Raw genomic sequence first — 27,538 nt, 5'->3', positions numbered from 1 at the left:
AAAAACCAAAAACCAAACTGGTGTGATGTGAGACTAGCACATGCTGTAAGACTTTTTCAAATTTAAAAACACATAATGAGAATTTTTATGTGCACAATTTTCACATACATGACTTTCTCAGTTTGTCAGTTTTTTGGTACATTTATAGTCACTTTTTAGAGGTTTATTCATTTTGGATTTAATAGTTTACTGCATCTCCATTGGTGCTGCTTTTTTTTTTTTTCCTGTTTTCTGAAGAGTTTCTGTTACCAATTTTGCACATGCATAGTGTAAATTTCTGAGTAACAGTAGTCCTGAAAGGTTGTGTAGTCAATAGGTTTCATTTCAACATTATCAAACAACTTCTGTCATGTAGATGATGCTACTGTCTTGCCAAAATCAGTTGATTAAACTTGTTCTTTAAATTGTTCAAGACAATAAGGAATAGCATGATAAGACAACTAAACACATTACCTTGGATGCATTTCTTAGAATATCAACTACAGCCTGCAAAAAGAACCCCTGCTGTTAGTCTTCACATCTGCCACAGTGAACATGAAACAGCTAGGAATTTTGTAGCCTGTGGTTTCAAGTTTGGGTTTAGAGTTATCCATTAAATCAATACAAAGTAAACAGATGGGCAACTTGTAAATTGGACTTTTATACATTAAAACTGATTTTGGATACCTGGGGAATCAAAACTTATCTTAAATCTTGATAGATTTCCCAAACACTCAAAATGGGCAGCTTATTCTTTTTTTTCACTTTGTACACATACAGCACTTGCAGAGTAGTTTATTATATTTTATACAGAATCTTATATGAATACTCCATAAAAAGGTGATTTCATTCATTTAAAGGTAAGTGTAACTATTTACCTTTAAAGGCAATCCAGGACAAATCTTCTGTAAGGCCTTCATGCTGTATTTGTATGCCTGTGAATAGTGAAAATAATAATAGTAATAATAATAATAATAATAATAATAATAATAATAATAAATTCACATGGGTAATGGTTTTTCCTCTCATACATTTCCAAATTAGTTGACACAGAATAAATCTATCAAATTCGGTTCTCTAGGATCAGACTCATATCAGACCCAAACTAACTTTGATATCAAAGAAGACCTACCTTTAAAAATTGTCAAAGCAACTACTAGTTCATATTGAAAGAATTTTCAAAAAAAAGTGCATCGAAATTATCCTTATAAAAGTAAATTACATTAAAAAAATATATGAGAAGGGAAATGACACTCTTACTCTAAAAATCTGTTAATAATAATAATAATAATAATAATAATAATAAAACAAAATAAAAGAATCTTACTAATGAATATGGCAAGCACAAGTATACATGAAATCTCACAATTTCTTTATACCATGGTCAGAATTATTTGACTTTCCAATTCCATTTTTACAGAGGCATTTAGTTTGAATCTGCTAGTACTTGTTTGGCAGTGGAATCTTTTCTTTTGTTTAGGACCCCTCTATTCAGAGGACAACCCTTTGGCCCTAAGAGAAAGAAAACCTCTAACACATACCCCCTCGGTATATTTTTGCTTTCACTGTAAGTTGTTTTTCCAAGATATACCTACATACGTACGTACATACATTAGTTGACCACTCCCCAGGGGGGTTTTTCAGGGTCAATTCCCACCCATCCCACCCAGGGGAGGACATCCACGACACGGTAATCTTGTGCGTGGGAAATTAATGTTTCCTACCCCTTTACCCTGCAGGAGACAGGGCCTACGGTTTATTTGTCTTTATCTGAGAAGACTAGAATATCTAGCCATTTCTTGATTATAGAAAGGTAGCAAATTCTCCTCACATATTTTAAGACCATGAGTATTGGTCCGGCCAGGGCTTGAACCCTCTACCTCCTGCACAACACATTCCGGCGCTCTAACGTATTGAGCTAACTGGGAGGCGGTTACCTCAGACCTGATCTTTATAGTAACAGAGTTGTCAAATTAAGGTAACAAGTGTCACATTTCACTGTCTTCTCTGAAAAATGCATCTACTATTCTAAATATTTGTGGTTCAATATTCAGCATGAAAGCATGACAATAATGACCCCTACTGCCACCTACTTTGTAGCACAGTCCAGTGAATCAACTGTTTTAGACAACCCTGAATAAATACCTACATACATACATACATACATACACACATACATACATATGAATAAAGGCTGATAGTTTCAAAAGAAACTGTTTGGGGCTGCGTCGGTAGGAGTAACGAAATAATTTGGATATATCAACAAAGTTGAAATGGTAAATTGGGCACCGTAATGATTACAAAAGCTGACGTTTCAAGTGTTAGCCCTTCGTCGGAGCGAATAGAGGAATTGTGGGTTGTGTGTGCTTTTAAAGGCAGAAAATGGAGCTACGTTATTGGTGGGAGCATGGCCACGAGAAAAACATGAATAAATTAGTAGAATGAAAAGCGTTCGTTGATCCCTGTGGGATTTAGACTGCTGGTTTGAAAGATGAGCTTTTGTTCAAGATTTTTATGACTTTCCGTGCCACCTAAGTGCAAGGAAAGACCGCAGATTGCCATATGTTGCTTAGAATGATTAGGTAAATTAAAATGTCTAGCGACTGGTTTCGATGTGTCACATACAATGAATCACATACATAGGTTACTTGACCACCCCATAGGGGCTTTTCAGGGCCAACACCCACCCATCCCACCCAGGGGAGGACATCCGCCACCCAGTAATCTCGTACGTGGGAAATTAACGTCTCTTACCCCTAACCCTGCAAGAGACAGGGCCTACGGTTTATTCGTCCTTATCCGAGAAGACTAGAATATCTCTCCATTTCTTGATTATAGAAAGGTAGCAATTTGTCTTTAAGATAGACAAATTTATCTCACCTCTTCATAATCACTGAGTGAAAAAAGCAGGCCACATTTTTCTCCATAAAGAACTGCCAAGTTAATGTCCAGCTCATTTTTGCCAGCTATCTTACTTGTCATTTCCATGGCTTCTCTAAAGGTATCTTTTGCTGAGCCAAATTTACAATTTGCAGTTCTAAGATGGAGCAGTCTGTAAAAGATGTTTACATAACATCCTCAATAATAAATAAATAATTTTTTTTGCTGAATGGTAAAGCACTATGAGAACCAAATAATAAACATACCTATTCATATAGAATGTCTACTGCAATCATAGATCATGTGACTTTCGGAACCAATCAATTTTGTCATGGCCTATATGCTCTCCAGGCTTGGCCCTCAAGGCAGTTTTGTTTCATTTTAGGGCTTGTTATACTAAATACAGTTTGTGAAAGTTAAAATCAAGTATTCTTGCACACTACTAACTGACTTAATTATACCAAACATTTTCTTTCTTCCATTGGTTAATCTGCCTATACATACTGTATTTTCCTGCTTATTTTTGCTATTTGTACTATTTTTTAACTTGAAACTAGTTTTTGTTTGTGTGTTTCTGTGTTTGTTAATGTGTTACTTTATGAAGTCTTAAGTACCTGACACTGTTAGTCATTACAGTATTTAAAATCGTAAGAATGGCTGCTCAATTCTTTTAGCCTGGTTGTTATTTTGGGCAGCCATGCACTTTATTTTATTTGTTTTCTTACTTTTTTTGTAATGTAAATTTAATTTAATTCAGGGGTGCAAATAAAGTTGTTGTTGTTGTTGTTGTTATGTATGTTGTCATTTGAAGTACACTTGTACCAAAGCCATGACAGGATAATGTAACATCTAGAATTTATGAACCTATAGTAGATATTCAGTACCACATGTACCTTGTGAGAAATTTGCAAGCTATTCTACATTCATTTGGTTCTCTGGTGTTACACAGCTTGTGACTAACAGCCAATACCTTCTCTGCATCGTCATACCATCCAGCCTCTGATAGGAAACCACCTGAAATGTCAACAAAACTGGTTAAATTTTTACTCTCACAACCCTATGGGTCAATCTCCTGATTGTCTACAATACAATTCTCATGATGTTAGTTTGGAGAATTTGGAATTCAATCAACTAATAACCCCTAATGGGTACTTTCTTTTTTCTTATCACTTGTCAGCTTGATATTGAATTAATACTGTTAGGAAAATTTTCTCCTGGTCACTTTTGGGATCGAAAGGGTTAACAACTGAAATATTAGAAGTACATCTGTTCCTGAAATTAATCAAAAGAACCTTATAAATAGCCATACCATCAACTCAGAACATACTTGACATGGAGCTTAAAAAGTTTAATGGTGCAGTACACTTCAGAAGCTACTCATACCAAGTGACATCCCTGTTTTTAACAGTTTTTGAATGAGATGTTGATCTGATATTTCTTCTTCATTTAATGCCTTTTGACACCTCCTGATAAACTCTGCTGAAAGGACTTTTGATAAGTCAAATCCTTCTTCTTTCAAACCTTGGAATACTGCATAAAGCTTGACCCTGCAAAAAAACAGACAATAAACCAGGTGTGATAATGTATGAATTGTGGAGTTTAACCCTCTAATACCCCAGAGGTCTGATCAGTAATTCTCTTGCCCAACTGCCAAATTAAACAAAGTCAAATGGTATTACATAGAGAAACTACCCACTAGGTGATAAGATTGTCTCCTTTTATCACCTTTTCTGCTGAACAAAAAGACCACAGAACCAACACAGAGAAAGAACCGTATATAAATTAATGACACAATTCAATCTAAAATGCAAAGAAACTATGTTGGCATTCAGCCTTACAAGTATTCAAAACAAACAGAAAACTACCTGTTAGTAATAACCTGGGAATCTTCTTGACTGCCTTAATTAACAATTATTCCACGAGTGCGCGTTGGATATGAGATGATAGATAGCCAACGAGGCGTGTAGCGCCGAGTTGGCTATAATTATCTCATATCCAACGCGCACTCGTGGAATAATTGTTTTATTCAAAACGTTAAAATAAATTAAATTTTATTCCATTTTTAGCTCCCTTTTAATTTTAATCTGACATGTACGCTTGCCATATTTGTAGATTATGGTATATTGGCTGATATACCATAATGGCTAAGCCAATAAAAAGTCTTGAATTGCATTATCCAATGATCTAGTTTTTAATAATAACTGATATACATTGTGGTAAATAACTGGTTAGCCATTGCAATAACTGGTTAGCTTGGTTGAAACTGAACTGAACAATTAAAAAACTAGAAGATGCATCTTTAATTAAACATTTCATGCCACAAATATTACAATAATTATTGTGATATTTGTAATGTCGTAAGTCAATCATGTTGGATCACGTGATTGCAGAGAGTATTATTAAAAAGTAAGCTTTTTATTACAAGCAGGGCGTTGTGGTTCATCTTTACTTTAGCTCTGTTCGAGGCTGATACTCTCGATACTACAATATTTAAACAGAGCTTGAGTGTAACATTTAACTCAACGCAAAGTAAAACAAGTTTCAAGTTTATTAGGTCTCCCAAAACAATTACTTACAATAAACACTGCCTGCAAATAGTGAGCTAATCTAGGCAGGCGATGTTAAGGACAAACAAACACGAATTACTAATTGAAAGCGTTAAAAAAGTCGATTTTGAAAACGTTATTCGTCAAAAGAGGAAAAAAAAAGGGATAAAAAGTGAAGAGAAATATTATAATTTATGATTGAATTGTAATTAAGATGCCTTAGTTTTTTATTTCAGAAATAAGAGTGCTTATAAACAGAGCCAAAGCAATCCAGGATCACTCCCAATTCTCAATTACACTTGCCCATTACCCAGTCAATACATATTCCACAACTGATTGTGTTGTGTGTGCATATTAATAACAGTAATTTCTGGCCAATTACCCACAGGTAATCTGTTAATCTATCAGTAAACAACTGTTGCTAAATTGTAAACAGCAAAATGGCCAAATAGTTAGGAGTTAAAAAAGAGAACTTCCTTGGCTACCACAAAGTAACCAAGTTATTGGCACAATTTGCAAAGAATAACTTTTATAATTTTGTAAATTTATTGTGACTATTTCCTTAGCCTTAAGGGGCACCTGGGGCAATTGCGATCTTGTCCTGTAGTCTGTTCATGGCAAGTAGTCTTGGTTTGCTGCTATTTTGTTTTAAATCTGTAAATTGAGCCAAGATGAATCTGTCTTACGTGTGTAGATTTTCTCTATCAAAGAGAAACAGTTTTTTATGTTTTTCATGTTTCTTTTTTTCACTGAAGTTCAAGTTTTAACTAATTCAGTTGTGCATTTCCTGTACAAAGGTAATAACTCAAATTTTGGAAAATCTCTCTCTTTGCATCAGCGAAAGCTAAATTTATCATAATATTTCTGAAAGGATCGTATACTTGCATATTAAATTTAGTAGAGGGGAAATCGAAATAAACTAACAAAGCGTTTCTGTTTTTTTCTTTCCTTTATGGTGATTCCGCCTGGCGGAAAATAGATCGATTCACATTGTAAAATTTTAAAATATAAACCGTTTCAATAATAGCTTCCTCTTAAAAGTCATTGTCTAAGTAAATCATTCATTTAATTTTCGTGAAGAACTCCAGGTAACAAACCGTTCAAGTATCTGACGTGACACAAATGGCACGAAATTAAATTTCAACCGATGTTTTATATTGACTGTAAAACGCGGAAAGGTACTTTTATATTTACCTCGTGTCTCCAGCTTTTAAAGCCTTTGAAACGACATCCAACTCACTTAGTTCGGATACCAAAACCTCCATCTTCCTTGTGTCGAAGAGCTGAATTACAACAAAACCGCAAGGAGTTACAAGCTAAACAAATTTTAAATCGTAAACATTAACTGTACCGGCAACTTTAAACACGAAAAAGATTAAAACGAAAGAATTAAAATACATACCGTTCGATATATATCACACTGAACGGCATTTGGTAATGAGCGATACTCCAACTTGAATAAATCACAATTCCTAACTGTTGTAGAAGTTGCTAAATCATACAAACTTCGTACCCTACTGCCTGCCGCCATGTTTACATCCTTTCCGCCTATTACCATGCATCCCGTGAGAACTTGCAGCTCTTACCGGAAACAAAATAAGGACCGAAAATTTCCGGTCTAAAGACTGGCGCCAAAATTAAAATTACCCGCCATCTTGAATACAACAAGAAATTGATACTTGGGTTTTGTCAGTTTTGTTGGAAGGTTTCTTGGCAGAATGGTGAATTTAAGCTTCATTTTGAATTTAAATTAACTTAAAATTTTCCCTTTGTGTTATTTTATCTCGGAGTATTGCCTGAAGACATATGTACACAATCTTAGGGAAAAAGGCTGCGCACGCCTGAAAATTAATACACAGCGCTTTATGAACACCTTCGTAAATAGGTTGATATTTAAGCTCCATTTATTGTAATGATATACTTTTTAAATCATAATGTGTATGTAGATCTTTATTGTAGTTTTTCCGGATTCATTGTAACATAAGATATGTAGTTTTATCTTACGATGGAATAAAGACTCTATTATTATTATTATTGCCTAATTTTTATCCTTTTCAGTCAAAAAAGCGTGGGTTGAGTTTGGAAGAGAAGAGGACGCGAATGCTGGAGCTTTTCTTTGAAAGGGTAAGCTGCAGTATTTCTTAAGTACATAAGTTGAGAGCTACCGATAACTACGATGTTTACCTTGCCTCATAACAGTATACTGTGGTGGATGCATCACAGCTTTAGACCTCAGGGCTACAAAAGAAGACGTCTGCTTAGACAAATTACTGCCAAAAATATCAACGCCACTCAATTACTCCTTCAAGTGTCTGAGATTTTCTCTTCTTTTTTTGTCACATCAACAGAAGGAATTCTTTCTACTAAAGGAGTTAGAAAAAATCGCTCCAAAAGAAAAAGGCATTAGTAAGTCAAAATATCGTACATATATTTGTGTTAAACCAATTTTTGCATCTGTGGATTTGAGTTGACTTTTTGTTGTTGTTTGTAAGCCTCCATGTCTGTCAAGGAAGTTGTACAAAGCCTGGTCGATGACAATCTGGTGGATACTGATAAAATTGGTACCTCCATATATTTTTGGGCATATCCAAGCAAAGCCAAGCATACAGTAAGTAGACTGACAGGTTTCGCACTAGATATAATGTGAAGTTTACATTGCCAGAGAGCCCCTTGATTAAACTAGTGAAAAGGAGACATGGGTTTACCCCTCTATTCCTCTTCACAGTAATCTTTATCACCACTTCTTAGCTCTTGCCTTTTTCTCTCTTTGCTTCAACAGTTAATCAGGAAATACTTGTCTTGCTATTTCAGTTACTAGCCTTTTGACATTCCAGCTCCCTTTCTGATGTTGTCCCCAAATCCCCCCCCCCCCAGGCACTAAAACCTATGTACCCCAACTATGCCATGTAGACCTACACCATAACTCTCTCTTTTTTAACCCAGAGACAACAAAAACTGACACAACTCACACAGCAAATCGATGAGTGTGAGAAGAAAATTGCCTCTACAACAAAACTTTTAAGGCAAGCAAACAGTGGCAGAGAGCAGTCTGTGAGTATCACCAAACTTTTCTGTTATGAAAACCCCTTCATACAGCTCCTTTAGAGATTAATACAAAGCAGGATGCTTTCAGTAATTTTCAAAGAAGCTACTGATTCTTTTGTCAAGGGGTCTCTCGACAGTTAGGACCCAATCAATTCTCAAACTGGTTAAAACTCTTAATAGATTCCAACCTAAAAATATTTTATTTATTATCTAATGGGTTGTAACTTGCATTTTTATGACTTAATTTGCACTATCCTGTAAATTGATGTGCTTCTTGTTAGTATTAAGCAATTGACCACTTCTGCCATGTTCTAATTTTACAACAATCTCAGATTTTTAGCTAAGTAAAATTTCAATTCAGCCAATTGAAATTAAAAAAATGGAAATACAGTGAATTTTAAACACACTTTTGTTAGGATTATTTTTTACAGTTCTCCTTTGAAAAATAGAATGAAAGAAATTCAATTCTTGAGGAGCTGACACAAAAAGAGAAACTTTGTAAAGAACTGGAGCAAGAGCTTGAGAGATATCGCAAATGTGACCCAGAAGTGCTGGAAAACTTACAAAAGGAAACACTGATGTCAAAGGAAGGTGCCAATCGCTGGACTGACAATGTTTTTACAATCAAGTCCTGGTGTGAGCGCAAGTTTGGGCTGGAAAAGAAAATGATTGACAAAAGCTTTGGAATTCCAGAAGACTTTGATTATGTGGAATAGACAACAAGAAATCCATGTCTGTACTTAATGTTAGTTTACTGACCATTTACTTATTTAATGGATCATTTAAGTTTTTGCCTTTGATTATTCTCAGAGCTGAAAATGGCAGTTGGCCAGTCAAACCACTGACATTTCATGGTATTTGCAAACTGTAATTCTTTTCTGATGCTGTAATTTCTTTTAAGCAGTTTTTCATTTTTCTGTATTATTAGTTAGTTTATACCAGCTTCCAGTCATGTCACCCAGCCAAATACCCAATAGACCCTCTTTTCAAGGTGGTATTAACAGGGCTTTTCATATAAAAAATGTAGAATTTACATTCATTGTGTGAGTCTGTAGCAATGTAGTATAAGTTGGACTTCGTGAGAAATAGTGGAATATTTATATCAATTTTGGACAACTATAAATGAGTTGAAGGGAATAAATAACCACATTTCAGTCTCCATTTAAATAATGAGCACCATCTTAAATGGCCAATCCCTTCTCACGGGGGAAGGAGAGGGTACTCTTTAGTCTCAGTTTGATTTGCTACAGCTTGAAAATGTCTTTATGGTGACAAGCTTGTTGAAAATGTTATGGGAATGTTGCACTTGGAAAAGCAAGCGTTGTGGATAGGAGGGAAACAAATTTCCTTGACACCCCTGCGTGGGGCATCTTCCATCTTCTTTAGTCCCTCTTACCAGTTTCCTTCAAAATCCAACAATTTTTTTTGTAGATTTTCCAAGTTGCTTCAGTCTATTATACTCTGTCAAATCCTCTGCCTGTACCATATTTTTTCTCTTTGGATGAAGTGTCAGTTTATGTAGAGTTTCTTCAAAATATTCAGGCAGAGGAGCTTTAATTATAATATTTCTTCCTTTGTAAAAGTTTGGTAAAGTTATTTGTCTTGCATGTAGATGAAGAGGAATCAGTGCTCTTTGCCACTGTCTTATTTTTCCTTTTGCAGTGGGGTTTTCCTTATTCTTTACACCTCGAATCTGAAGAAGTTGAAGTAAGCGCAGAGGTAGAACCTTTGGAAAGAAAAAAGGATAATTATTACTAAACAACAAGATTATCTGCTTGCATTGCTATTAAACGTTTATGCCATCTTTCCAAATTTAGTGGTATTGGATAAACCACAAGTTGACATTCTCTCTGAACTGGAATAGCATACCATCACAGGTTACCATAAAGTAAAGATAGTAGTAAGAGCAACCTTTAACAAGAAGTCATAATGCAGTAGATCTAAACCACTGTCTACTTGCATAGCTGTTGGGAACATAACAATAATGTTTGAGTTGTTGAAGTGTTCAGAATCCTCTCATACTCCCCCTACACTGGAATTCTCCAGTTTTCACTAATTGCAGGGAGGGAGGGAGGGAAATCAAGATTGGTTGCTAAAACTTTTCAAAGTTTCTTGTCTGGAAAGAAACTTGATCCAAGATGCTAAACAATGAAACTGCAGAGCCTTTAAACTGCTGAAAATCCCAACATATACACCTGAGTGCTGTGGCACATAACTGTTTATGTAAATTAATTTCTTCCCTCCACCCCTCACCTGTGGTTGTCGAATGTCAGAAGAGAACTTATGATCTCCCAATATTGGACATTTCAGTCCTTCTGCTGTGTGAACTCTAATTTGCTGTTTTAATCCTGTGATTGGTTCCAGTTGTAAAAGAGCACATGTGCTCTGATTTGCATCTAAAATTTTGAATCTAGTCTTTGCATGTTTAAAGCCAGCAGCTCTTAATATCTAAATGAAAAATACAGTATATAATTGAATAAATAAATTGTTTCATAATAAAATTGTAGAATGAAAACCTAAAATTCTTCACTACAGCAGTATTCTTAGCTAAAGAACTTGTCTTGAGACAAGAAAAGTTACAATTTTGGTGGATTAAGGTTCTCCCGTGTTGTATGGCTACTCCTGTTGATGCCAGTTTTTAGACGTAAGACAAAAGCATTTGTTTCCAGGACTGTCCCTAGAGAGTGGAACAAAACAAGCTGAGCTTTTTTAAGCAATATGAGTCAAACCACAGGAACAGTCTGTGTTGACTGATTTATTATTTGCCTTACTTCAGAAGACTTGCCAATCAGGTCTCGCTTGGTGGCAATGCGATATCCTCCAGCAAGTTTAGCTTCACCAATAGGAATGTTAATTTCTCCTTCTTCAAATGTTGGTACTCCAACAGTCACTGCCCAGTACTGTTTACCAATGGTTTTGTCTGAGAACATTTCTGTGACTTTAGCAGCGGCAGTTTTTGATCTGGAGGAGACATCATTTGTTAAAAAGATGTTGTGTAACTCTCAATTGGAATTTTCAGTATCATATTCAACATAGAATAAGAAATAAAAATAACAAAAATAAATGATTATGTATTTATTCTATGGAAAGCAAAATGTTCAAAATTGGTGTAATTTACATTTTTTTAACTTGTAAAAGATGTGTAAAAGATGTATCTCAGAACTATTTAGTTTTTCAATTTAAAAAAAAGACACCAACAATTCAACGAGCATAGTACAAGTACCTGGTAAGTAACAGAATTCCACTGCAATCCCTGCAATGAAATAATTTCAATTCTATCAGTTTACTTGATGATTATGCAATTTGCTGACACTTACCCCTTGCCCTGTTTATGTCACATTTTTCTTGAGTCTTTCCCATCCCATGTCATTTTCAAGGGAGTATTCCTTTGATCTCATTGCCTTAAGAATAGGTAAGTTCTTGTCAAAAGTAATTGGTGTTCATCTTGAAAGAAAGGCTTTAAGGTGAAAATGGCTTTACTGGTAAACAAAATGCTGTGTTAATTAGGACAATTAGATTCTTGAAGGAAATGAAATTGTCAGAGTTGGCCTTACAACTCATGAATAAATTGCATCTTTGTGATTGGTTGCTCTCAGTGGGAGCACTCTGGATAAGAACAAATGTAATGTCAGATTGGGCCTAGAGATAGCACAAAACAAGATAATTTGATTTTATCAACTGAGGTAATAATGTAAATTGGTCACCATAAAGAGATTCTTAAGTGCCAAATCAGATCAACTCAGTTGATAAAACCAAATTAGCTTATAATTCCCCCCACCAACACAGCACCACAGTTTCTTTAGAAACCTACTCCCTTTACAGTGTAGAACAGGTGATTTTAATACCCCTATTCATCTTCCACATGTAAAATGCATAATTTTCAGCAACTATTTAACAGGAGTTATCTAACCCTGAAGAAAACTAAAGAGATACAATATCATCATAGTAAGCAAACTATATATAGTTACTTATCGAGTCGATGTGCAAGCTCTGGTCTTTCCTTCAACTTTTTTATTTCTGTAAATTCATCAAGCATATTCAACACACACATCTTCACACCAGGACCAGCTTCAAAACAATGAAGTTAAAGAAAAAAAAAAGAAAGAAGATTAATTAGTAAAGTAGCTAAAAAAGCCTAAGTGTTACTACTTCCCTTTATATGACCCTTTCCCATGGTCATAAGGAGGGGAGGGGACTGGGGGTGGGGTAAATGGACAGCTGACACTTTAGCCCTTTGTTAGAGCAAAGTCACTCTTGACTACTGAAGGGCTAATGCTCGAAACACCAGCTTTTTAACTCTCTATGCTGACCAATTTACAATTTTAACTACGTCAATACAACCAAACTCCCCAACTAACATAACTGCTGGGTTTAGGCAAGTCCACTGTGTAGTGATCAAAATGGCATCTAAGTCATCGTGTAAGACCTCTGCCAACAACTACGTGTACCATAAAGCTTTAACTGCAATTCCTGAGGGCTTGAAATCTTTAGGGATATCAGAGTAAAGCACTAAACACAGACAGGCTCTTCTCCATTTTTCAAAGAGTCACAATACATGGTCGTTTTTCCAACCAGACTAAGAAAAAATTATCACTAATTTACCAAATTGTGAAATAAGAGGTAGTGACGTCAAATGAATCAGGTTTCATCATCATCATCATTTTTTTTTTTATTTGTTTGAGCAGGTTGAAATTTTATGGCAGCTATATAGCTGATGTGGACCTGCTATTTTCCCACCCACCCCACCCCAGGGGAGGACATCCATCACACAGTGATCTCGTGCGTGGGAAATTAACATCTCCCACCCCTAACCCTACAGGAGACGGGACCTCCATTTATTCGTCCCTATCCGAGAAGACTAGAATATCTAACCATTTCTTGATGTTAACGTTTGAGAAAGGTAGCATATTCTTCTCAATCATTTTAAGACCTTGAGTGTTGGCCCGGCCGGGGCTTGAACCCTCGACCTCCCGCACAACAGTCCAGCGCTCTATCCATTGAGCTAACCGGGAGGCGGTTTAATGATGTTTATATCAAGTTTATATCAAATGCAAGCTTATGTGGCGATGATGACGCTTGTGCATGCTTGATGGAAAGGAACACCATTGCTTTCAGTGGTTTTTCTCTCGTTCTGTGTAAGAGAAACCAACTGCTTGCAAGGTAATGGAGAAGTTACATGTTAATCACTTCTGAGAATTTAAGTTAAGCATCATTAAGTTGTTATTTTCCACTTACAATGCACGGGCAGTCCACATGGTTTGTTGATTGCTATAATTTCACCTGTAGAAAAGGCAAGAAAGCAAACACAAGGCAGCTCGTAAACCGGTCAGTCCTACACACGTGTCTCTCCAACAACCTGTATAGCTTAGTATTACTAAGTACTTCTTAGAAAAAAAAATCAATTCCGAATGAAAATAAATAGATCGTCAACTGCTATTTTATCTCAAACTCACTGTTCATGAAAAGCACATTGTCTGCCAGGTATTGCGCATCAATTAGGGTTTTTCCTAGCGCTAATCTCGCAGTTTTTGCTGCTAGCGCCATCTTGAATCGCCCGCTAGTTACATGAACAGCGGATGTACACTAAAATGATCCTTTTACTCATGTATGGGGACATATTACAAGTGAAACCTCATACACAACGTACTAAATTTGTAGCCTTGATACCAAGCCTCCTACCGCGCTCACGTGTATTTTACAACAAGATGGCGAAAAGCATTCGTTCAAAAAGGAAAAGAAAACTTCGAGCTCAGAGAAGAGAACAGTTAAAGCCAAGAGTAAAAGCGCAGCTTGAAAAGACACTTGGATTGAGTGACAGGGAAATGCTCGTCGACATACAAAAAGACGAGGAGAGCAAAAGTGAAGTAGAAACACTTGTTAAGGAGGACTCCACGAATGACGCAGCTACAGGTGAGAATTATCTGATGCACTGAATGATTAATGCAAACCACAGCCACACTAGTTTAAATACCTGAGATGTACTTCTATTGCTACAGCCTACTGTACTGTATGTATGTATCTATTTATCTATCTATCTGTCTGTCTGTCTAATCTATCTATCTATCTATCCCCTGATGAGTGGGCAACCACAAAACAGGTCTGTAGGGATGTATATGTAGTTGTTTTTTTTTTGCCTACCACACATTTTTTTTGCCTACCACACATTATCTATATATCTATCTATATAATGTGTAGATATATATCTATCTATATATGTATATGTAAATTCTGTATACGAGGGAAACCCTGACCCTGTACACCCCAAATAATCATACTTAAATAGAATAAATGTTTGAAAAGAAAATTTGCCCTGAGCGGGATTTGAACCCACGCCCCCCTGTTACTAGTCAGGTGTGATGACCACTAAACTATCAGGACAACCATGCTGGCAACATTTAATTGAAATTAGCCTTTATCCGTAATTGGATCCTCCTTTGTCATCGGCTTAGTTGACTTCGGTCGTGTATCTTTAATAGATCCTTAGTTGGGTTTCATATGGGGTTATAGGCTTCCCCTACCCTGTCACCTTGAAAATTGAGTTTCCTGGGAGACCATGTCTCCGATCACGTAAATCACATCTTCGATTGCCACGTTGCCAGCATGGTTGTCCTGATAGTGTAGTGGTCATCACACCTGACTAATAACACGGGGACGTGAGTTCAAATCCCGCTCAGGGCAAATTTTCTTTTCAAACATTTATTCTATTTATATAGATATATATATATATATATTGTGGGAGGAAAAAGACAAGTAAACTACAAGTTCATCCCTACAAGCCTGTTTCGTGGTCGCCCACTCATCAGGGGATTTAATGAGAATAAACTTTACCATTGCTTATATACAATATAATTTGCATGATCTAACTAGTCTAATTTATGCAGCGCAAAATTGACAGTTTAGTTGTTGCGTAGGAGGGCTTTGCTTCTGTGGCGGCATGAAGACACAAGTTCATTACGTTTGTTTAGTGTTGATAGTTCGGGCCGGCAGATGATTAGGAATTTTTCTTTGAGGCAGAGGTTGCATCTTTTAGTTGAGCTGTTATACGGTGAGTGCGATGAGTGAATGCGCCAGGAAATAAAGTGATCGATGTTGTTGTCTTTGAGGGTCCAGATGTGCTTGCTGAGTTCGGTAGAGTTTCTGTGTTTAGCGTGGCGGAATGATGCGGTGTGGTTTCTGTATCTTGTTTTATATATATATAGATATATGTATGAATGTATCCTTAGTAATCTTGATATTATGCCTGAAGTAGCAACTTACAAACTCATCTTGTGTGTGTTTTCACATCAACAGAAGAGACTTCTGAGGATGTTGTGATGACAACAGAAGATGGACCTCAGAAAAAGCTTGGAAAGAAAGTGCTCAAGAGAATTAACAAGAAAACTAATTTGAAAAGGCTTGGCAACAAGAAAAGAAAAAATAAAAAGTTGTTGAAGTGGTGACCAGAAAAGGGCAGTTCAAAGTAAACTGTCTCAGCTAGAGCCCTCAACTAAAACCTTAGCAAATGAACAAGTATTTCTGATTATAATTTTATAGTGTAAATACAAGACCTACTTGTCATTTAAGTGATCAAAGTTATCTTTGTGTTGTATATTTCCTCAGAAATAAGCTAAACTATTTTTTTAAATCTTGATTTTTATTGTGTTCCTGGCAAATGACGGATGACTTTACTGGGTGGCTTGATGGCTATGTTCTATGGCCAAGGGCTCGTGCAAATATGCAATACACTTGGTTGTACTGTTGGTATTAATAGCAAAATGAAAAGGTAACTAATAGGTTTGTCTTGATTTTTATTTAATTTGTTTGTTGCTGATCTATTAAAGCAATATTGTCACCAAAGGATAATCCTTATTGCTGTATTGTAGTTGTACTGAGACCTTCAGTAATAAAACTTGATTATTTGATGGCCTGAGGCTGCAAGCTCTAATTCCTTTTTCTATTAAAGGAAAATACCTCACAACAAAAACTAACCATCTGATGAGTCTTGCTGTTAATAACACAGTTATGAGCCACTAAAGCTTCAAGACTTTATCTTTATGATTTTTCATCTAATGCCATATGTTGTTTAAAGAGTAGTGAGATCTTGATCACTCTCAGTGATTGTCTAGGACTGCTGAGTGTCTTGGTAGCAGTTCTTAATCATCTACTCTTTGCAGCTTTCTCATTTCAGTTCCTCAAGTGTATTTATCAGCATAAATCTGGAAAATATGATGTATAGCCTCCGAAACCACAGCAACTGACTTTTGTGAGCATACATGGCCTTCTGTTGACAGAAACATTTGTTACAAAATAAATAATGTGTAATACAAAACATGATTAAGAAAATTAGTGTACTTTAAAGTCACAAAAAGACCAAACCTGAGCTACAATCATATCGTGAGGACTAAGGAGAAACATCTGCCTAAAGGGGAAGCAATCAAACAAACCAAAATTCAATTTCCCAGCATCCTACATCCTTTGTTTACCTTTTGATCTTTAAGAGTGACTAGCATCTAATTTCTCCCAACAATATCACCCCTGAATCAAACAATTACATTAAGGGCACAGGAATAAGGGAAATGATAGCCAGCTGAAGAAGTGCATTGTCGAACAAATTCTCCTCATCAGCACTTAAGAAAATGTAAAGAGAACAGCATGGAGAACATGCATACTGGTGTTAGGGTGTAAAGGGTTCAAAACGCTAAAAATATTTTCTCTGAGAGCAGCAAAGAAAGAAACTAATACCCTATCACAAAGCTTTCAACAAGTGGCTGAACTAGGCAATAACACCTTACTGCAATAAGGGAGGTAATGTGGGCATAACACAGCACTTCAAAAGTACACATTGTTTTCCCTTTTGGTTTCTTACCTTGAAGAAACACTTAGTACAAGATCCAAGAGTGAGATGTATTTCCTCAAAATGTTAACACTTGTGAGCACATAATAACTGACATCTCCAGGGATACCTTCATTTCGAAGTCTTTTAATTGCATTGAAGATACCAATGTGGTTTGTATGACCAGATACTCCATAAGAGTCAAAGGTTATGACCTGCAGTGAAATACAAATGTAATCAAGAAAACAACCAAGAAAATGAGATCAAATATCTATAGATGTACTTATTTTAATGGCTTACTTCCAAGGAAGTAGTTGGCTGAAATGATGGGTTTGTTTGGATTTCCTCATTAGTAAATACATTAAAACACTTATCTCTAAAAGGCAATCAGTAAATAAGTTCTCATTACAATTTCAGTTGACCATCTAGTAACAGGTAAAGAAAATTTGACAAACTTATTAGGTGGAGGAGTGTTTGAGGATGAAAAACCAAATTCTCATAACTTTTTAACAAGGGAATGTATTGTAGCTGGGGATAATGATTCCGATTTTGGGGTTGAAAGAGTGCTAACATTTGGGTAAACAAAAAGTCTCACCACTTGTATCTGGTTGTGTTTGATACATTCAGTAATTAATTGCCCAGTGATCTGAGTGTCCCAGTCTGTTTTAGGATCATCAGGAAGGTCACTAAAAGGTTAATGATAAATTTATGTTAAAGGAGAGATTCATAGCTCACTTTTGTATGATTTACAATAAACTGCTTTTCAAAATTGGGAGGACCAGAAACTGCTTGTCACAGTACTTGCTATCTCTCACTTGAAAATTGAATGAAATTCACTCAAAAGTCTTTCATGGCTTACCCATGATTAATCACAGTGACACGCTCTGGCGGAATTCCTAAGATGGTACAGCTTGACAATAACTCCTCTCTTCGAATACTTCCTTGTTTGTAATAGTTACCTATTGTGTGCAAATACAATGTTCACAAAGAGTTCAAATACACACAGTATCTAGACTAATTCAGAATTGACAATAAGTATCCTGTGGGGAGGGGTGGTAATCAAAATGTCATTATGAGAGTATCTTAGGAAAGCCAATTATTTCCCAAAGGGAGGAGGGTGGGTAAAGTTATAAGCTAAGGAGGAAAGGTACATATTTGCTTTTGAATTCATTTACATTATAACTTCGATGTGTCATAATATCAGGTATAGTGGTCGGTCTGGACATACTTACCGGTCGAAAGGCATAATAGATGCACCGTGCTAGATCGCCGGAGATTTAAAATAGTGGGGGAGAAGAACATGCATTCATCATCTGGATGAGCAGTGACCAAAAGAACAGATTTCCCGTCAAATTCGGACCTTTTTTCTCTTTGGAAGTCAAGTTGTCGACGGTAAAAGAGAATAAGACTCGAAAAAACAACAACAAATACAGAGAAAAAGACAATCCAACCTTGAATCAGGGGTACCATCTGTGTGCCTGGTTACCAAATAAAAATCGCGTGGCTACTAAGTAACACTTTTCAGGACCTTTTGTTTTGGTGGAAAATGAGTGAGTCGTCTCGTGTTCTCGTCTGTTTATTGGGGTTATATAAAGGCTTATGAAGCCTTTTGTAGTATCATGGACAAGGTGGCTTCTTAAAGAGCAGAAGAAAATAGTATGGATAATCACGGAGAAGCTGATAACGAATGCCATCGCGAAAATGATGAGGTGATAAGCAGGACCCCCGCTAATATTTCCAATATCATTGATCAGAGTGTTAGTGTGACTGTCGAACGCTTGAACTACGAAACTAATATTGAAATCAAGAAAGAGAGGAATAATGAATTTCAATTGGATGAGAATGAATCTTTTGGCGACGGGGAAGCACAAGAAGACGATAGTCAAAGGGAAAACCATGGTCGTAAACACATCTCGACTCTTACATCAAGGCATTACGCGAGTCACGTCAGAGTATTCAAAGGTATCGCATTTAAGATATGTTTCCTGCGTCCATTACTTTACCCTTTACATTTTAAGCTGATTGATTATTTTAAGGATATGATAAGATTTCCGCACAGCCTCACATTTCATTTTGTATATAATTCTTGGATTAATAAAACAATTATGGCATAAACAATCGCTTACCTTTGGGACTACGTTTTAGAGTGCAGTTTGGGGCTGTGCGGAAATCTCACCGATGATACTGGTTTTTCGATGGAATATCCCTGCCCCCCCTCTAAAAAAAGAGAATAATGTTCTAGTTTGCATGTTGTCACCGTTTGTCTTCATTGAGGGTAACAAATTTGCTTAGTACACAGATTCCTTATAGCCCAGTGGTAGGGCATCCAAAGTGGTCATTAAGAAATCATAAGTTTTCCTCTTGGGATAGCTCATACATGTGTCATTTGTTTCAGGTGTGTCTTGTTTAGTGATGCAGAAATATTTTTAGCAGGGTTTACATGTATACATGTATTTACATGTATTACATGTATTTTTAGCAGTGTTTACATTTATAAGACTAAAAATTGCTGACAATAATGTCCACAAAGATCTCTATCAGCAATTCTTGTAGTAGGAGTGTTGTTTCTATGAAAGTTGACCCTTTCACTTCCAAGAGTTTCTAGAAAGGTATTTTTTCCTAGAGTATTGATACATTTTCAATTCTAAAGATGGTGAGAAGAAAGAAGATATCAACCATGAGATATAGTTTTCTTGAACTCAAAACTTTCCCATAGAAAAATTAAAAGAAAAGTGTGAAGACAATGGAGAGGATTAATATTAAGTTCTCTAGAATAAAAGGGTCAAATCAATGCCTTTTGTCTTTGGTCTCAGAGTGGTTAAAGTGCAAGGGAATGGAGGATGAATTTGAAGACTGGAAACCAAGAGAGATCAGCAACTGGTTGTCTGACTTTTACAAGGAATCACACCTAAAACATGGTGGTACGAAGAGAGCCAGCTCCTTGAGAATCATACGCTCAGCCATTGATCATCATCTTAAGAGTGAACCATACTGCAAGTCCTACAGCCTCACTCACTCTCCAGAATTCAGTAAAGCTAACGCTACATTGCATGACCTGGAAGCAGCCCAGAAAGAGTACCTTGATTCCTCAGAATGTAGTTCTACTGCATCAGCTTTAAATGTGGAAGAGATTCGTAAACTGTGGGCCACCGGAGTTGTGGGAATCAAGACTCCAAAGTCTTTACAGAGATTGGTGTTTCTGGCTGTGGGAATCAATTTTGGGATTACCTCTCGTGATGACTTGCGTGATTTAACACCTGACATGTTTGAGTTTCACATTGATGAGACCACTGGACTTGAATATGCTGCTTGCAAACTAAGTGAGTCATTATCCAATCAGTTGAGGAGTAAAAAGTATAAAGGCATTGGGAGGAAAATGTTTAGTGTACCTGGAAGTTTACAGTGCCCTGTTGCAGCATTGAAATTATTCCTTCAAAGACGAAACCCATCTTGCCCTGCATTTTTTCAAATACCAAACCGTGATTTTGCTACAAGTGGAGTTTGGTACAGGTCACAAGCAGCTGGACTAAACTGTCTGTCAGGAATGTTGAAGGATATGTCGCATGAGGCTCTCTTACCAGTTGATTACTCCAATCACAATTTACGAGCTACACCTCCCATAGTGCTCTACAAGGCCATGGAAGACTTACTACGACCTCCACGAATTGTGAATGGTGCAATTCTAAACAACAAGATTGCTTTAAATAGCTCAGGACCCCCTCCATTGTTGAACTCACACATTCCAGCCACAGCAGCAGTAAACATTGATGCAAGTCCTAGAGTTGGCCCTGGTGTGCAGTCAAATCATATTCAAGTTGCTCCAAGAGAAGCAAGCACTGTTGGCAATGTGAGCAATCCTTTAGACAATGTTCCTTATTCAAACCCTGCTCAGAACTTGCATCAAGTGTTCTGCATTCCTCAGCAATGGAATATTAGTGACATTATCAAAGTTGTAAATTCAGGTGAAGCACTTGTGATTGTGAAAGAACCAAGCAAGACAGAAGGTCAGTCACATGTTAATGGTGAAGTGACACAGATCAGAGACACACAGCAGCCACACGGCAGATCTGGGCGAAAGCAGGTATTTGGGTTTCATAATACTGAATTTTATTGTTTGGCTGTGAAAGAAGGTAGAGTTTAATTAATTATTTTTTTTTACTTTAATTAAAAGCCAGAGCCAAAAAGATTTTGCAGAGATCCTGATGTTTTGAAAGATGAGTCATCCAAGGTAAGATTGTGTTATTTAAATAATGAAATATTAGCTCACTAAGATATGAATTTTCTTATAACATGACTGAAAAAGGAGGAAAGTGTGGTAGTTTTCATATGTAGTTGATTTTTTGATAGTACCATTTAATGTATTGTTGAGACACAAATGATTGTTCAAAAATTGGACAACAGAGTGTATCTTTTATTGTTCTCAGAAAGTGAATGGCTTAAAAATCAATTAAAAACTAAGACACACAGAAGAAAATCATCCTAATGGAAATATCCTCATACAGAAGAATGGTGTCTGTTATGATCAGGGTTTTTACAGAAAGTTACATCCCTAGCCAAGATATTTAATTCAGTTGGAAATAAAGCTATTAGTTTGAGGTAGATGGCTTGAAGATCTTGGGGTTTCCAGTAGAGATATTCGATTGTCATGTTTATTTACTAGTTTTTTTTGTCAGGAGACAACAAAAAATGTTTTCCTTTATCGTAGGTTGAAGATGCCTGCATGAAGGCAGTAAACACTATGAAAACAGCACTTCAGAACTTGGATGATCTCATGTGTAAACAACACCCTTCTGGCAAAGTTATTGAAGAGTTGTCAGGTGTAAGTTACAGTATTCAAGAGCTTTTACAAAGGATTAACTCAGCAGAAAATTGTTAATTAACAGACTTAGCTTGGTTTTTAGAATCTGATCTTTAAGAAGTCTTTCACATTCAAAAACATTAACAGTCCTTGGTGCATTTAAAGGCTACTTTACTACTTGCATTTTGAATAGTCTGAAATGCTGCCATGGCATCCCCTTAGAGATAATAAGGCACAACAGAACCCATCACGGGATAATGGGGAAGGGGTCAGCTAACCTTAGACAATATACTCTTCAAACAACAGGGAAAATAACGTTTATCAATAACAGAACTTAAAATCAAGAGTTGTCTACATTCATTTGGGAAAACACCCAAGAGTTAAAAACTAAGTAAGAGAGGAAGGAAAACTGTCAAGGATAGAGATTGACAATCACTTTTATGACGGTTTTAACCTTTGGTTCTTAGGAATAACTATTGAGTTATTTCTCCTTACTACAAACAAAAAATTCATTCAACAAATTCCACTAACTGATAAGAGGACGTTTAATATCTAGGCCATTTTATTAAAAATACTTGCAGCTTGTCAAGCAACAATGAGGCATTTATTTGATACCTTTTTCAAGGAAACAAACAAACACTGTGGTGGTGGTGTTCAATCTAAAAACTGGGTATTTTAAGAAAGAAATTTCACTAAACCTTCTCCCAGGTCATTCCTCTACAAGAGTGTAAATGCAGATTTATTTTAAAAACAAGGTAAGAGTAAAGGATGAGTTGTTTAGAACATATATTTAAAAGGTGTTTTTTAAGAATTACTATTTATAAAGTACTCTTAAGGTGTTTCTTTGTATCTTTGTAGATAAAGTAAATTTCCAATATCAGAGAACTTTGGCACTGGAACATGTTTGTTCCGATTTTTTGCTACATGTTTGGGATTTGACCATTTGGACTTCAAAGGCGAAAAATTCAAAACACTTAGATGATTGTAAATATTCTAATGAATAATTTAGAGCATGAGTTTTTTTTTTTTTTCTGGAGGTTTATGGCTTAATTAGAGAACAAAGATATTTATCACAGTTCCGTGGCAGGTTTTTTGACAGACATTATTTATTAAGGAGTGAATGAGTTCAAGCTTTGCAAAAGCTGCAACAAAAATCTTTGCTGATAATTTATTTGGATTACAAACATTATATTGTTTACAAAAGTTATATTTCCAAGTCATAGTTCATAACAAGGGAGCATTGCTGGAACAAAACCATGCTTTTTCTCACATTTGTTGTCTTTTTCTCTGATATTTACTTACAGGAAGTTGTTAAAAGGAGATAGTTTTATAGGTGCCTTTTTCAGGTTCTAATTATCTCAATTAGAGTTGTACTCATTGTGCATTTATTTAGACTATTTAGCTATTTATCAAATATAAAAACGTGCAAATTAATGAAGTGTTGGGCACTTTTTGATTTTGTTCCCTTGAAGAGGAATTGTTACTGTATAATTTTTTTCTTTGGTTGACTTATTGTAAGTCAAAGCGTAAAGATTCTCGCGGAAACCTTTAGCACTTGGCTGTAAATTTAATCCCAATAGTTTCAAAACGTCGCCTGTATTTCTTTCCGTGATCTAACACTTCTATGGCGTCACATAAGTATTAACGTTGACAGCAATTCTTGTTGGCAAAATTTTTCAGTAACTGATAGGAAAATTGACGTCCTTTCACGTTAGTTATTGTAAAAAAAAGGTTTTTACAGACTTTTCCTTAACCAGTGCATGCCAATAAAAGTTGCAACTCAGTGTTGTATGCGTGTATATACTAAATATAAACGCTCGACTAATTAACAACTATTCACCGAAGTCAAGAGGTGATTAGTGGTGGATATTTACCTCGCAAATATTCTAAGTGTGAACAACTATTCACACTGAGGTGAATAGTTGTTTTAGTATATACTAAAACAGTGAGATAATGTACAGCACCAAGAATTGATTTGAGTGATCTCTTCGCTTGACACGGATGCAAACCGGGACGCCATTTTTCCCCGAGTTGCTCTCAGGTAAATAGCAAAGGATATTCGGAGTTTGATTAGCCAATCAGAGCACGCCTTCAACGCTATCCACTGTTTTAGTATAAACTAATGCACGATATTGTTTGTCTCCCTCGCCGACCGGGGAACCATCTACCCTGAATACTTTTATGCACCCGCTCTCCTCCCCTCCAAACACACACGGAGCTGTGTTTTCGGAACCCTTGCTTTATAACGAGGTATCCATTTGAAAGGAGTTTCCAAGAATGAGTTGCATAAATTTCTCTCTACAAAATCTGTTGAGTCCGTCCGCTTTAATGAAAACTAGAAATTCACATGCACGATGTTTATGGGAAATTCTCAAACGGTCTAATGGGCCGATCGAATGACTTATCCCCAAGTGGTTAGAGTTTAGCGGACAAGGAAATACTCGCGAAATGACTTGGGTTCTAGCATTTCTGTAAGTCTTATCTCAACTCGAACGCCGGCACAGACCTTCCCCAGGCACAGTTCTATAGTTTGAAAGAGTTAATCGTGAATTGATTTGGAAAAAGTACTGCGTAGTTTACCGAATATGTTTTTATTAAAAATTACTGAGAGCAGCTCCTTTGGGTGCTCCGAAAAAAGGTTTTTTATACAATTCGCGTATTCTAATACAAACACAGCTATGAAAATCATGGAGAATGAAACAAACCATAGAAATTTTAACCATTTACGAGTAAATTTCATTCATTCTGAGCTATCGTCAAAGTAACTGCATCACATTGTCTTTCGTCTTTTAATATGTCCACGCTGTTGGTACGAAGTTGCCCTAAAACAGCCCTGTGAGCATTTGCTTAGCCACAGAAAGTTTTCTGACCCGCTGTACATTGTCTGTGCCACGTTTGCACAAGCTTCCTATCTGACCCAATTCGCTAGCCTCGAGAAAATCTGTTGTGGTATTTCGTAGCTGGTAAATGAGCTGCAAAAAGAAAGTTTCTATTCTTAAATAGATTACTAAATCTTTCTCAAAGCCGCTTTGGTGCCGCTGTATAACGTTTGATTACCGTGGGAGACGTTTACAGCATGCGCAATTGAACAAATGAACCTCTAGAGGTCGAAGAAAATGATTACCAGGGGCCCGTTTCTCGAAAGTCCCGGTAACTTAATGGGCCCGTAAAGCTGTTCTGTTTTCATTGAAGATGGGGATTTCAAAAGTTTTGAAAATGATACAATAAAACTACGAGCTAAAGAAACAAAAAGGACTGGTTTGGGAGCCAGACCCTGCTCTCCTATCCTTTAAATTTTGATTTTAAAACATGGCTTCGGGCCCGTTAAGTTACCGGAACTTTCGAGAAACGGGCCTCAAGACCGGTTACTCGAAGAATGGAGGATGGATAACGCTATCAACCGGAAAAGTATCTATGGACGGAAATCGTAGTACGATTTTTTAAATTCTTATCCGCTGGATTGTGATTTATCCGTTGGACAGCGTTATCTGCCTTTTGTACAGCCTGGCCTAGATGGGTGAGGTGAGTCCACTCTTCCAAACATTTTACCGTCGACTATCAAGAAGCCATATCTTTAGCCCCCACTTCCCCGCTTCCTCCAACCAATTGTGACCATCTTTGAGTAAGGAAGGACCAGGCTACAAGGCGAAATTCAGCCGCGCTATTTAAGTTTGTTTCTTACCGCTAAGAACTCCTTAAAATCAATTGCACCGGATCCATCTTTATCAATTTCATTGAAATATTGTTGCCGTACAGCAGGTTCAGACTTGTCTCTCAGGTCATCAAGGACCTGCATTCTATTAAAAGATACCAATATGGAAATAATGTTTACTGTGGGTTTACTTGAAAAGTGGTTTCTCTATTTTGTCTAACAAAGTGGTCAGAAGTATTTCCTTGGCCCTAAGGGTGAGGGGGAGGAGGTGGGGTTTGGTTTAACGAGGGAGTTTGGATGTCTCTTCTTAAAAAATTTGTGGTCAGTACTTTTGGTCTGGGACACTTGGGGTACTGCTCAAGGGGGGTGTATTCAGTAAAACACTTGGGGTACTGCTCAAGGGGGGTGTATTCAGTAAAACACTTGGGGTACTGCTCAAGGGGGGTGTATTCAGTAAAACACTTGGGGTACTGCTCAAGGGGGGTGTATTCAGTAAAACACTTGGGGTACTGCTCAAGGGGGGTGTATTCAGTAAAAGGGGTTTGAGAACTATATACTCACTCAAAATATTTTAAGGTAACTTCATATTACAACAAATTAGAGAGTCTGGATACTTACAATTCTTCAAAGTCAATTATTCCATCTTGATTCAAATCAAACGTCTGAAATTGTAATTGTAAGTCCGATATGTCGGATTCTTTAAATTCTGGAAATTCGTCTATCAATGATCTGAGATCTTTTTCACTCATTTCTGAAGACAAGTAGATGGAAAGAGTTTTGATGGAACAAAAGTGCTCGATGTTAATACTGATTTGATTCTCTTGCGGTCAAATTAATAAAAAAAAAAAAGAAAAAAAATTCGCCATACCTTCAAATTTTTTTCTGTTCATAGCTGTCATTCTTCGTTCTTCGAGAAGTTTTTTCCAATACTGCTCTTGAATTGATTGAAACTCCGTATTTGTTAGTTCGTTTTCGTCGTGTGATTTTCTTGTTCCTGGAAAAGTCAATAAAAGTTCTAAATTCCATTTCTTTGGAGTTCACGCGCAAAGTTTGATTCTTTGTCCTCAATGTGGAGTCAGCTGGCGGAAATACACAGTGAAAGCGACCATGAACTAAGAATTACATGTAGAAAACGAAAGGCAATTACAAGTTAAAGGGAAAACTTTTTTTCCGTGGAATAAGTAAAACTTAAGCCTACAAATTACGATTCTTAATTCGCTGAAGCCATTACACTGATGCAATGTGTGAAGCAAACGAAGATTGACGATCGTTTTTAGAAGTACATAACAGACTTTACCGCCATTGTTTTTTGTTTCCCTTTTAACTTAGAACTAAAGTTGTTGACATTCACTTCTATTTGTACTCATCTCGATAAACCAATCTTTGATCCATAGAACTCACCCGTTGTATCAAAATAAGTGTTTGGCTCATAAATGATGGGGCTCCTTGTGATGGGATAACTCGGAGCACAACCCATGCTCATTTTAAGGCGATAACCAGAAAAAACTTATACCTTCATCGGGTAAAGACATTTTCTTACAAACATCGCTCGACAAAAACAATCATCTGACGTCATAATTAGTCAGCTGTCAATCACGCGGCGCGCGAGAATCTTCTGAAAACTGCTTTTCACATATTTATCTATAAATACTTCCTCGTACATATTTACTTTTGTTTCAGACCTCCCATGAGAATCAGGAAAGTTATTTGAAAATTGGTGATGTAGCAAAACTGCGAGCCCAGGATATTACTCGCGGCCAACGTTACAAGCCATAGGTTTCACACCCATTTCGAGTTCCCTTTTAATCAACTCACGTATTATGATG

At 36.6% G+C, this 27,538-nt stretch overlaps 7 protein-coding genes across 8 annotated transcripts in view; 3 read left to right on the top strand and 4 right to left on the bottom strand.

Moving 5' to 3' along the window:
* Positions 1 to 6,967, bottom strand: part of LOC111326173 (amyloid protein-binding protein 2) — a 13,690-nt gene extending 6,723 nt beyond the window's left edge. Inside the window, exons 1-7 of the mRNA XM_022930111.2 lie at positions 6,808 to 6,967; positions 6,600 to 6,688; positions 4,243 to 4,406; positions 3,753 to 3,873; positions 2,860 to 3,031; positions 858 to 914; positions 454 to 486 (exon numbers count right to left, since the gene is read on the bottom strand). Coding sequence (XP_022785846.2) covers positions 454 to 486; positions 858 to 914; positions 2,860 to 3,031; positions 3,753 to 3,873; positions 4,243 to 4,406; positions 6,600 to 6,688; positions 6,808 to 6,963 — 792 coding nt within the window. The 5' untranslated portion in view covers positions 6,964 to 6,967. The remainder of the gene's footprint in view (positions 1 to 453; positions 487 to 857; positions 915 to 2,859; positions 3,032 to 3,752; positions 3,874 to 4,242; positions 4,407 to 6,599; positions 6,689 to 6,807) is intronic.
* Positions 6,968 to 7,035: 68 nt separating this feature from the next.
* On the top strand, positions 7,036 to 10,262 carry LOC111326175 (meiotic nuclear division protein 1 homolog). Its single transcript, XM_022930113.2, has 6 exons — positions 7,036 to 7,126; positions 7,464 to 7,529; positions 7,754 to 7,811; positions 7,898 to 8,013; positions 8,349 to 8,456; positions 8,900 to 10,262. The coding sequence occupies exons 1-6, from the start codon at positions 7,124 to 7,126 to the stop codon at positions 9,164 to 9,166; spliced, it is 618 nt and encodes a 205-aa protein (XP_022785848.2). The 5' UTR covers positions 7,036 to 7,123; the 3' UTR covers positions 9,167 to 10,262.
* Positions 9,186 to 14,044, bottom strand: LOC111326174 (pseudouridylate synthase RPUSD4, mitochondrial). The gene is made up of 7 exons (XM_022930112.2): positions 13,904 to 14,044; positions 13,686 to 13,730; positions 12,419 to 12,518; positions 11,674 to 11,703; positions 11,222 to 11,411; positions 10,704 to 10,898; positions 9,186 to 10,176 (listed from the first exon to the last, which is right to left on the bottom strand). The coding sequence occupies exons 1-7, from the start codon at positions 13,992 to 13,994 to the stop codon at positions 9,856 to 9,858; spliced, it is 972 nt and encodes a 323-aa protein (XP_022785847.1). The 5' UTR covers positions 13,995 to 14,044; the 3' UTR covers positions 9,186 to 9,855.
* An 80-nt stretch (positions 14,045 to 14,124) lies between these two features.
* On the top strand, positions 14,125 to 16,356 carry LOC111326148 (uncharacterized). Its single transcript, XM_022930085.2, has 2 exons — positions 14,125 to 14,360; positions 15,741 to 16,356. The coding sequence occupies exons 1-2, from the start codon at positions 14,156 to 14,158 to the stop codon at positions 15,887 to 15,889; spliced, it is 354 nt and encodes a 117-aa protein (XP_022785820.1). The 5' UTR covers positions 14,125 to 14,155; the 3' UTR covers positions 15,890 to 16,356.
* LOC111326147 (N-acetylglucosaminyl-phosphatidylinositol de-N-acetylase) lies at positions 16,221 to 18,747 on the bottom strand. 2 transcript variants are annotated; one of them, XM_022930084.2, is made up of 7 exons: positions 18,714 to 18,747; positions 18,495 to 18,575; positions 18,122 to 18,221; positions 17,858 to 17,948; positions 17,296 to 17,477; positions 16,806 to 16,848; positions 16,221 to 16,710 (listed from the first exon to the last, which is right to left on the bottom strand). In XM_022930084.2, the coding sequence occupies exons 1-7, from the start codon at positions 18,730 to 18,732 to the stop codon at positions 16,609 to 16,611; spliced, it is 618 nt and encodes a 205-aa protein (XP_022785819.1). In that variant the 5' UTR covers positions 18,733 to 18,747; the 3' UTR covers positions 16,221 to 16,608. The 2 variants fall into 2 exon arrangements, with proteins under 2 accessions (XP_022785819.1, XP_022785818.1); XM_022930083.2 differs by having other exon boundaries at positions 18,495 to 18,737.
* A 14-nt stretch (positions 18,748 to 18,761) lies between these two features.
* LOC111326145 (uncharacterized) lies at positions 18,762 to 23,844 on the top strand. Its single transcript, XM_022930082.2, has 4 exons — positions 18,762 to 19,224; positions 20,076 to 21,343; positions 21,434 to 21,490; positions 21,968 to 23,844. The coding sequence occupies exons 1-4, from the start codon at positions 18,921 to 18,923 to the stop codon at positions 22,136 to 22,138; spliced, it is 1,800 nt and encodes a 599-aa protein (XP_022785817.1). The 5' UTR covers positions 18,762 to 18,920; the 3' UTR covers positions 22,139 to 23,844.
* A 791-nt stretch (positions 23,845 to 24,635) lies between these two features.
* Positions 24,636 to 27,433, bottom strand: LOC111326122 (uncharacterized). Its single transcript, XM_022930055.2, has 5 exons — positions 27,114 to 27,433; positions 26,581 to 26,706; positions 26,331 to 26,463; positions 25,743 to 25,857; positions 24,636 to 25,032 (listed from the first exon to the last, which is right to left on the bottom strand). Exons 1-5 carry the CDS (start codon positions 27,193 to 27,195, stop codon positions 24,883 to 24,885), a joined length of 606 nt encoding a protein of 201 aa, XP_022785790.2. The 5' UTR covers positions 27,196 to 27,433; the 3' UTR covers positions 24,636 to 24,882.
* Between the last annotated feature and the right edge of the window lie 105 nt (positions 27,434 to 27,538).

The sequence above is a fragment of the Stylophora pistillata genome, chromosome 13, assembly GCF_964205215.1.
Source record: "Stylophora pistillata chromosome 13, jaStyPist1.2, whole genome shotgun sequence".
Lineage (NCBI taxonomy): Eukaryota > Metazoa > Cnidaria > Anthozoa > Scleractinia > Pocilloporidae > Stylophora > Stylophora pistillata.
Note: the sequence above shows the minus strand (reverse complement) of the source record. Positions and strands in the feature narration are given on the sequence as shown.

Excerpts from the sequence above, each read along its gene's own strand:
- LOC111326175 (XM_022930113.2), top strand. Across the intron at positions 7,530-7,753 it reads TGGAGCTTTTCTTTGAAAGG|AAGGAATTCTTTCTACTAAA; the intron begins GTAAGCTGCAGT and ends TCACATCAACAG. Across the intron at positions 8,457-8,899 it reads ACAGTGGCAGAGAGCAGTCT|AATGAAAGAAATTCAATTCT; the intron begins GTGAGTATCACC and ends TTTGAAAAATAG.
- LOC111326174 (XM_022930112.2), bottom strand. The coding sequence starts at position 13,994 with ATGGCGCTAGCAGCAAAAACTGCGAGATTAGCGCTAGGAAAAACCCTA. Across the intron at positions 13,731-13,903 it reads CAATGTGCTTTTCATGAACA|GTGAAATTATAGCAATCAAC; the intron begins GTGAGTTTGAGA and ends CCTTTTCTACAG. Across the intron at positions 11,704-12,418 it reads CTTGCACATCGACTCGATAA|GGATTGCAGTGGAATTCTGT; the intron begins GTAACTATATAT and ends ATTTCATTGCAG.
- LOC111326122 (XM_022930055.2), bottom strand. The coding sequence starts at position 27,195 with ATGAGCATGGGTTGTGCTCCGAGTTATCCCATCACAAGGAGCCCCATC. Across the intron at positions 25,858-26,330 it reads ATAATTGACTTTGAAGAATT|AATGCAGGTCCTTGATGACC; the intron begins GTAAGTATCCAG and ends ATCTTTTAATAG. Across the intron at positions 25,033-25,742 it reads ATTTTAAGGAGTTCTTAGCG|CTCATTTACCAGCTACGAAA; the intron begins GTAAGAAACAAA and ends TTCTTTTTGCAG.
- LOC111326148 (XM_022930085.2), top strand. The coding sequence starts at position 14,156 with ATGGCGAAAAGCATTCGTTCAAAAAGGAAAAGAAAACTTCGAGCTCAG. Across the intron at positions 14,361-15,740 it reads CACGAATGACGCAGCTACAG|AAGAGACTTCTGAGGATGTT; the intron begins GTGAGAATTATC and ends TCACATCAACAG.
- LOC111326147 (XM_022930083.2), bottom strand. The coding sequence starts at position 18,732 with ATGGTACCCCTGATTCAAGGTTGGATTGTCTTTTTCTCTGTATTTGTT. Across the intron at positions 17,949-18,121 it reads GTCACTGTGATTAATCATGG|TGACCTTCCTGATGATCCTA; the intron begins GTAAGCCATGAA and ends TTAACCTTTTAG. Across the intron at positions 16,849-17,295 it reads GTACTAAGTGTTTCTTCAAG|GCAGATGTTTCTCCTTAGTC; the intron begins GTAAGAAACCAA and ends CTTCCCCTTTAG.
- LOC111326145 (XM_022930082.2), top strand. The coding sequence starts at position 18,921 with ATGGATAATCACGGAGAAGCTGATAACGAATGCCATCGCGAAAATGAT. Across the intron at positions 19,225-20,075 it reads TCACGTCAGAGTATTCAAAG|AGTGGTTAAAGTGCAAGGGA; the intron begins GTATCGCATTTA and ends CTTTGGTCTCAG. Across the intron at positions 21,344-21,433 it reads GCAGATCTGGGCGAAAGCAG|CCAGAGCCAAAAAGATTTTG; the intron begins GTATTTGGGTTT and ends TTTAATTAAAAG.